The sequence below is a fragment of the Eubalaena glacialis genome, chromosome 4 (assembly GCF_028564815.1).
Source record: "Eubalaena glacialis isolate mEubGla1 chromosome 4, mEubGla1.1.hap2.+ XY, whole genome shotgun sequence".
In the NCBI taxonomy this organism is placed as follows: Eukaryota; Metazoa; Chordata; class Mammalia; order Artiodactyla; family Balaenidae; genus Eubalaena; species Eubalaena glacialis.
Genome location: NC_083719.1, coordinates 171338454 through 171347594, shown reverse-complemented (window position 1 = coordinate 171347594; position 9141 = coordinate 171338454). Strand labels below are relative to the sequence as shown.

The 9141-nt window shown below is 47.8% G+C and overlaps 1 protein-coding gene across 1 annotated transcript in view; it reads right to left on the bottom strand.

The window, feature by feature from the left end:
* Positions 1 to 3033: 3033 nt before the first annotated feature.
* Positions 3034 to 9141, bottom strand: part of NOTCH3 (notch receptor 3) — a 33094-nt gene continuing 26986 nt past the window's right edge. The window contains exons 32-33 of the mRNA XM_061190129.1: positions 5941 to 6038; positions 3034 to 5128 (exon numbers count right to left, since the gene is read on the bottom strand). Coding sequence (XP_061046112.1) covers positions 4082 to 5128; positions 5941 to 6038 — 1145 coding nt within the window. The 3' untranslated portion in view covers positions 3034 to 4081. The remainder of the gene's footprint in view (positions 5129 to 5940; positions 6039 to 9141) is intronic.

The window sequence follows — 9141 nt, the reverse complement described above, 5'->3', positions numbered from 1 at the left end:
TTGGCCATGCTGCACAGCATGCGGGATCTTAGTTCCCCGACCAGGGATTGAACCAGTGCCCCCTGCAGTGGAAGCACGGAGTCTGAACCACTGGACCACCAGGGAAGCCCCCATCCCTCGTTTTTGAGGGTTGTTCCTGGCCCACACAGGAGAAGTTCAGGTGTTTGCAGTCAGATGCTATCAAGCAGGTACTGCAATGGTAAGACCCAAAGGGACAAGGGGGGCACCCCTATACATCCCCTAACTAGCCTGAAATTCCATAAGAGCAAGGAGTGAGCTCATGTGATTCACCATTCTACTCCCAGCAGTTTGTCCAGGATTTGGCATGCAGTAAGTGCCCAATAAGCATATAGAGGATAAATGAATGAACATAAAATGAACTTGAGACAATAAAAGAAATTGTCCCAGGAGTTTGGGATTAAATATACACACTCACTACTATATATAAATAGAGGGAATTCTCTGGTGGTCGGTGGTTAGGATGCCCCGCTCTCACTGCCGAGGGTGTGGGTTCAATCCCCGGTCGGGAAACTAAGATCCCGCAAGCCGCATGGCGCGGCCAAAAAAAATTAAAACTAAAAATAAAATAATAAAATAAAATAGATAATGAACAAGGACCTACTGTATAGCACAGGGAATTATACTCAATATCTTGTAATAACCTATCATGAAAGAGAATGTAAAAAAAAGAATATATATGTATATAAAATAACTGAATCACTTTATTGAAACTAACACAACATTGTAAATCAATTATATTTCAATAAAAATTTTTTTTAATTTTTATTTATTTATATTTTTTATTTTTGGCTGTGTTGGGTCTTCGTTTCTGTGTGAGGGCTTTCTCTAGTTGCGGCAAGCAGGGGCCACTCCTCATCGCGGTGCGCGGGCCTCTCACTGTCGTGGCCTCCCTTGTTGCGGAGCACAGGCTCCAGACGCGCAGGCTCAGTAGTTGTGGCTCACGGGCCTAGTTGCTCCGCAGCATGTAGGATCTTCCCAGACCAGGGCTCGAACCCGTGTCCCCTGCATTGGCAGGCAGATTCTCAACCGCTGCGCCACCAGGGAAGCCCCAAAAAATTTTTTTAAAAAGAGATTGTTCCATCTCCAAAGACTTAGCCAAAAGAAAGGAGGTGGAGTGAATATTTATTAGTTGTTTCCACAGAATTCCTGCTTCTGCAAACCTGACAGCCCTTAAATTTACCCCACGCCCCAGTTCCAGAGCAGAAACTCATTGCTTTAAGAAATCAGCACATTCTGTATCCCATTGCTATAGTGATTGGTTAGAGCAGGAGTGCTCAAAAGCAATTTTTCATTGCTTGGCAATTGGCAATATCTGGAAACATTTTGGGTTGTCACACTGGAGGAGGGGGGTGCTACTGGCATCTAGTGGGTGAGGCCAGGGATGCTGTTAAACATCCTACAAGGCACAGGACAGCCTTCCACAGCAAAGAATGATCTGGCCCCAAATGTCAACAGTACCAACGTTGAGGAACACTAGGTTAGAGGATAAATAAGCGACCCATTTGAAGTCAATACAAAATCAACCCCAAGACTAGAAGCTTCTCAGTTCTCTGGAATGTGCGATATGGTCTATGATCCTTGCACCTATTTTGCTAATACAGAAGGAGGGCTGGAGCTGTGGGAGTGGGAAGAGAAGTTGGGTTGAGTACCACATGGAGCCTGAGAATGAAACTGATGCCCAGAGAAAAATCTGTAGAGATGAGGAACTCAGCCCTTGTTGACCTCATTTGAGCCACTAGCTCAAATCTCCCCTGAAGCCGGTCTTTTTTAGTTATATGAATTAATAAATTGGTTTTTGTTTGTTTAAGCCAGCTGGGTAGATTTTTTGTGTCACTTGCAACCAAGAGCACTCCAGCTGATGGGGGGAACCAATGAACATTAAATTCCTCCTTTCCTGGAGGACCTCAGTGTAAACACAACCTTGTCTTGGGGCACAATTATTTGCAAGACATAGAAACTCATTCAAGCTGGTATACGTAAAGGAGTATTTATTATACGGTGCAGCATTGTCTCCAAACCCCAAGGGAGCATGAAGTAGAGGTGAGATCCATGCAGAACCAGCATTAGGCACTTAGAAGGCAGTTAATAAATACCTGTTGATGTCAGTGGAATAAATGCTCAATTAGCTGGAATTGATACTCCATTTGGAAATGAGGTACTCCCTCCAACACTCTGGAGCCATTGGAGCGCTCATCTCTGATTCTCCCTGCATAGCTCCAGTCTTCTGCTGTTTTCTCGTCAGTACCCACCACCCCAAACTGGCCATCAATATTTCTCCATCTGCCTTGGCCTTAGAAACTCCACCAACTGATAGCTTTCTTAGCATCCCCATTTTAAAAACATTCTCAAGCAAGGGAATCTGGTTCAGTTTAAGTCAGGTGGCCACCCCTAGTCCAATCCGTGGAATCATCCATCAAAAGAGGAAGCAAGAGTGGCCGGCAAGCAAGCCAAATGGTTTGACCCCAAGATGAGAGCCCAAGTTTTTACCAACCAGGGTTCTTGGCCTCCTTAGTCAATAGAAATTGATCAGAGGCCAGACAAGAAATTCAGGCAAGGCTTTATTGGGACCCCTGCTGCAGCAGGGGGGAGCGAGAACGAACAGATTCCCGTGCTTCCTTGTTCCCCAAGGGTGGAGGTATGGGGTGAGGGTGGGTCCAAGGGTGTAGCCAGAGGGGTGGCTTAGGTGGTTTGCCCACCCCTCTGGTGGGGTTGTGTGCAGGGGCCATGCGCAGTACCCTGCTTTTGCTCCCAGCTCTTCAGAAGTGGCAGTTGGGTTTTTTTTGGTCTTTTTGTATCTTGTTGGCCATAATTTGCCCCAACTGCACGTGCCCACAGTTGTTTTTAGTCCCTTATAGTTTCTTTGTCTTTTGTGGCTCCAGGAGATGTTTGTCCAGGTGCAAGCACTGCAGCAGAGGGTCCCAGGTCCCAGCCTGTCTCAAAAGTTAGCGCTGAAGAGACAGAAACCCCACACTACCACCCCCCCAACCTTACCTAGACACAGAACAATGACACTGAGTGCTAACTATTCCTTTATTAGGTGGTGAGGGGAAAGGGGGCTGTACAATGCAAGGCCTGGGGATTCAGCTACACAGGGACTGTGGCCAGAAGCTATATTACAAAAATAGCCTACAAATAACTTCTATTCTGCCCTGGGGCTGGGCCAGGGGAGTACCAGGAGGAGGAGGTGCCGTGCAGGCAGCTCCTTTCCTCCCTGCAGGCCCCTATTTACAGGGAGACAAAGTAAAATGCACATGTCTCCCCTGGTCCTCATATTCCCACCGGCCACCCCATCCCCCAGTTCCCAAAGGGAGGTGGCCCACACTCTGTGATGGGGGGCTTGGGGACAGGCTCTCCAGGCCAGAAGGGCACTTCCCCCAGCAAAGCTACAGAATAAGTTCCATCTGGAATGCAGTGAAGTGAGGGAGGTGGGGTGGGGAGGAGGCTCCCAAGTCTCACCCGACCCCTAGCCCCAAAGGGTTCGCCCAAGGGTGCCTACTTGGTACACACCAGGGTCGTGTACTCGGTACACAGGATCCCGGTCATGCCTGTGTACTTGGTACACAGAATCCAGCTTGGCCGAATGGGCCCACAGACTCAGCCCCACGGGGGCACAGGGGGGTTCGCAGGGGGCAGGGAGCGTCTCCATATATATATTTTGTAAAAAATAATAATAATAATAAGTTTGTTTAAATGAATTTGTTTCTATACAAAATGTAAAAAAAAAAAAAATAATAATCCACCTGTGTCAGAACATGAGTGAGAGGCCAGAAGAGGCAAGAAAGCAGGAGAGAATGAGGGGGTGGCCCCAGGAAGAGGGGAGAGGCAGGAGCATGTCCCAGACTCACCACAAGACCCAAAGGGTGGGGGTCACCCTGCACCCCTTATAAATAAAGGAAGACTGAAGCCCTAGGCTTGTGACCTGTCTTGGTCACACTGCAAGGAGGGTGGGGTGCAGGAGAAGAAGAGATTAGAGAGAATGAAATGGACTAAAAGGGGAGAGAGAGAGGAAACAGGATGGGGTGTCTCTACAGCCTCCCCAAATCTAGGAACTGTGGAGCCCTCAGGCCAACACTTGCCTCTTGGGGGTGACTTCAGGCTGGGACCCTAGCTTGGTCTGGGACTGAGCAAGAGGGCCAGGGACCGACAGGGGGAGCGGCTGGGCAGACAGTGTCCCAGCGGCCGTGGCCCCGGTGGCAGTGGCCGGGCTGGGCGTGGAGTCGGACCAGTCCGAGAGTGAGGGAGGTGAGGGGCTGGCCCAGTGCTCGGGGGACTCTGGGGATGGGGTCAGGTAAGGGTGCTCGCTGGGGACCCGCAGGAAGCGGGCCTTTGGGGGGCTGCTGTGGGCCCCGGCCGCGGGGAACTCATCGCCATGTCCTGGGGCTGCCAGGTATGGTGGGGGCCGCTCCTGGGGGGACACGGGGTTCCCGGGGTTCAGCAGCTGGGGTCCCGGGGCCAGCGGCAGCAGGAAGGAGGGACCTGGCGGGGCAGGTGGGGGCAGCCGGGCCCAGTCGAGGGGGACGGCCACGGGGTTCAGCAGGCCCAGGCTGAGCACACAGCCCCCGGGGGGCTGGCGCCCGAGACCTGCCCGGCCCGCGCCACCAAGCTGCGCCAGAGACACGGCTGTGGCCGTGGCAGCCGCGTAGGGCCCCTCAAGGGGGAAGCCGCCAGGGGACGCGGGGGGGCCACCAAAGGGCCGTGGGGAGTCCAGCGAGTCCACGGGCGAGAGCGTGACGGAGCTCTCGGCCAAGGGCCCCGGGCAGGCCAGGGTCAGCTTCTTGCCCCGCCCCCGGGCGCCCTGAGGCCCCAGCCCCGCCTTCCCAGGAGGCCTCCGGCTCTTCTTGCCCCCGGACTGTGCCACCTTGAGGCCTGGGAGGAAGGCCCCGGGCGGGCAGAGCAAGGGCCCCAGGCCGTGGGGGCCAGGGGGGCTACGGGGCCCACTGGGCTGGTCTAGCAAGCGCACGATGTCCTGGTGCAGCCGCTCCTGGGCCACATCCCGGGGCAGCCTGTCCAGGTGGTCTGTGATCTCACGGTTGGCAAAGTGGTCCAGCAGCAGCTTGGCAGCCTCAAAGCTGCCCTCCCTGGCGGCCAGGAACAGCGGAGTCTCCTCCTGTGGCGGCCCAGAACCCACAAGATGTCAGGGTCACAAGAGTCAGGATTAACTGCTGGCTAACATCACAGAGGTCTCCTGTCTCTGGGGGAACCTGAGAGCTAAGAGTTCATACTCTCCAGCCAGACAGACCTCGGTCGGAATCTCAGCTCTGCTGGGGAAAATTGGGCAAGTTCTTTCCTTTAAGCCACATTCATCCAGCACCTACTAAGCTTCAGGCCGCAAAAGCCAGGACCAGGGTGAGGAGAGTGAAGCACTCGCCTTAGGCACAAAATTTAAGGGGTCGTCAAAATAAATGATATTTCAACGAAAAAATTTTAAATTAAGATTAATGCAAAAAGAATCTATAATGAATATAATTTTGGAAATTTTAAATAAGGATGGAATCCAACCCCGCACCCCTTTGAGCCTCACTCTTTCATCTGTAAAATGAGAGTAATACCACCTTGCAAGGGTTTTTAAACAACAATCATAACATCTACCTTTTATTGAGGATGTGCTAAAGCACTTTATAAAAGCTTTAGCTCACTGAATCCTCGAAAGAGGCAATGAGGTGGGTACCGTTGCTTCCCCATTTCGAGGATGACAACAGAGGTTCAAAAGAGTTAAGCAACTTGCCCAAGGTCACCCAGCAACTGCCATACACTTCCTCCTCTGATCCACTATTGAAACCCCTTGGGCCCAAATCCCACACCTGAAAGCTGGCTGCAGGCAGGGTGAATGCACCCACTAGCCTACCCCAACCTGCTCTCTGCCACCTGTGGAAGCTGTGCCAGGGCTGACTCCCAGGGGGGCCAAGGGCTGGGGCTCACCTTGCTATCTTGCATGTCTTTGTTAGCTCCATTTTTGAGCAGGGCCAAGGTGGCCTCCACGTTGTTGACAGCTGCAGCCCAGTGTAAGGCTGATTTTCCTGGGGGGGAAGTGAGGGAAGGTCAGGGTCAGGACCAGGCTCATTTGCTGGCCCCCCAACAGCAGGGGGACAGAAAATGTCTAGAATATGGCCTGGGATGGGGGGAGGGTAGGCCTGCCACGAGTATCTGAGTAACTGTGTTTGGGTCCATGTGTGTGCACACCTGTAGATGTAACTCTCCATATACAGGGGGTACTATGTGGACCTCACTCAGTTGTACCTAGAGCTGTGCTGTCCAATGCAATAGCCACCAGTCACATGTGGTTCTTTAGTTTATGTAAATTAAAATTACAAAAAAAAAAAAAAAATGGAGTTCCCTGGTGGTCTAGTGGTTAGGATTCCAGGCTTTCACTGCTGTGGCCTGGGTTCAGTCCCTGGTCGGGAAACTGAGATCCCACAAGCCGCACAGGGCAGCCAAAACAAAAAGAACAGTAAAATAAGTTAAATTAAATTAAATTGGTGCCAAGACCATTTAATGGGGAAAGGATAGCTTTCTCAACAAATGGTGCTGGGACAACTGTTATCTCCATGTGCAAAACAATAAAGTTGGACCCCTACCGCATACCATATACAAAAAAACAATTCAAAATGAGTCAAAGACCTAAATGTAAAAGCTCAAACTATAAAACATTTAGAAAAAAACATAGGAGTAAATCTTCATGACCTTGAATTAGGCAAAGGATTCTTAGATATGACACCCAAAACACAAGCAACAATAACAAAAACAACAAAAATAGATAAATTGGACATCATCAAGATGAAAACTTTTGTGCTTGTAAGGACACCATCTAGAAAGTAAAACGAAAACCTACAAATATATTAAACCTACCATATGTTTGATAAGAGACATACCTAGACTATATGAAGAACTTCTACAACTCAATAATAAAAAGACGAATAACCCAATTTAAAAATGGGCAAAGAATCTGAATAGACATTTCTCCAAAGAAGATACACAAATGGACAATAAGCATGTGAAGAGGTGCTCAACATCATTAGCCGTCAGGGAAATGCAAATCAAACCACAATGAGATACTAAATCACATCCACTAGGAAGACTAGAACAAAAAGACAGATAATAGCAAGTGTTGGTGAGGATGTGGAAATACTGGAACCTTCATACACTGTTGGTAGGAATGTAAAACAGGGCAGCCACTGTGGAAAACAGTCTGGCAGTTCCTTAAAAGGTTAAACAGAGTTACCATGTGACCCAGCAATTCTGCTCCTAGGGATATACCCAAGAGAAATGAAAATATATGTCCACACAAAAAATGATACAAGACTGTCCATAGCAGCATTATTCATAACAGCCAAAAATCAGAAACAACCCAAATGTCCATCGGTGGATGAGTGGATAAACAAAATGTGGTATATCCATATAACAGAATATTATTTATTCATTAAAAAACAAAAAAGAAATAATACTGATACACGCTACAACATTTGTAAACCTCAAAAACATCGTGCTAAGTGAAAGAAGCCAGTCAAAAAAGACCACATATTGTATGATTCCATTTATATGAAATAACGAGAATAGGCAATCCATATAGAGAGAAAATACATTAGCGGTTGCCTAAGGGCCGGGAAGATGAGGGGGATTGAAGGGGTGATGGCTAAGAGGTGAGGGCTTCTTTTTCAGGTGATGAAAACATTCTAAATTTTATTGTGATGATATTTGCACAACTATGTGGTTATACTAAAAACCATTGGATTTTATACTTGAAATGGATGAATTGCATGGTATCTGAATTATATGTCAGTACAGCTGGGGTTTTTTTAAGTAGGCAAAACAAAGGTTAAAACATTAAATGAAATAAAACATTTAGTTCTTTGTTCGCTCCAGCCACATTTCAAGCGCTTGACAGCACATACCAGTGGCTACCATATTGAACAGAACAGACTAAGAATATTTCCATCATCACAGAAAGTTCTATTGGACAGTGCTCTTCTAAAGCCGTATTTCCCAACCAGGGGTGATTTTCCTATAAGGAGCATTTGGCAATGTCTGGAGATATTTTTGGTTGTCACAGCTGAGAGGTGGGGTGCTACTGGCATCAGTGGATGAGGCCAGGGATGCTACTTAACATCCTACACTGGATAAAGAAGATGTGGTACATATATACAGTGGAATATTACTCAAAGAACGAAATAATGCCATCTGTAGCAACATGGATGGACCTAGAGATTGTCATACTGAGTGAAGTAAGTCAGGCAGAGAAAGACAAATATCATATGATGTCGCTTATATGTGGGATATTAAAAAATGGTACAAATGAACTTATATACAAAACAGAAATAGAGCCACAGATGTAGAAAACAAACTTATGGTTACCAGGGGGACAAGGAGGGAGGGATAAGTTAGGAGGCTGGGATTGACACATACATACTATCATACATTAAATAGATAACTAATAAGGACCTCCTGTATAGCACAGGGAACTCTACTCAATGCTCTGTAATGGCCTAGATGGGAAAGAATCTAAAACAGAGTGGATATACGTATATGTATAACTGATTCAGTTTGCTGTACACCTGAAACTAACACAACATTGTAAATCGACTATCCTCCAATAAAAATTTTAAAATAAAAAAAAATTTTTTTAATAAATAAATTAAAAAAAACATCCTTCACTACACAGGACGGCCCCCACCACAAAGAATGATCCAACCCCACATGTCAATGTTGCTGAGATTGGGAACCCCTGCTCCAAAGGATGTTTCTAAGAGTCCGAGTGTGTCTACAGCTGTATGAGGTTCTCTAGACACAAGGGCAGGTCACTGTTGTGCAAGCAAGCCACCTCCAGGGACGGAGCGGCCCTCACCTATAGGTCTGGCTGATTTGCAAATTTATTATACCAGTTGTCCAGCAGATGGCACCAGAGTAAGTTCTTCTAAGAAAGCAGATGGAAGGGAAGTGTCTTGGGAAGGGCACCTTTTCCTGAACCACTGCCACAGTATGGGCTAATGGGTGCCACTTTTTATTTTTAAATGCATGAGAGTGTAGGTCTATGTTGAAACCCTGTTATGAGTACACGAGTTTCATTGACTGGGTGTCAGTGTGGGTGTGAGTTCACACCAACAGTCAGGGCCCAGATGACACTCT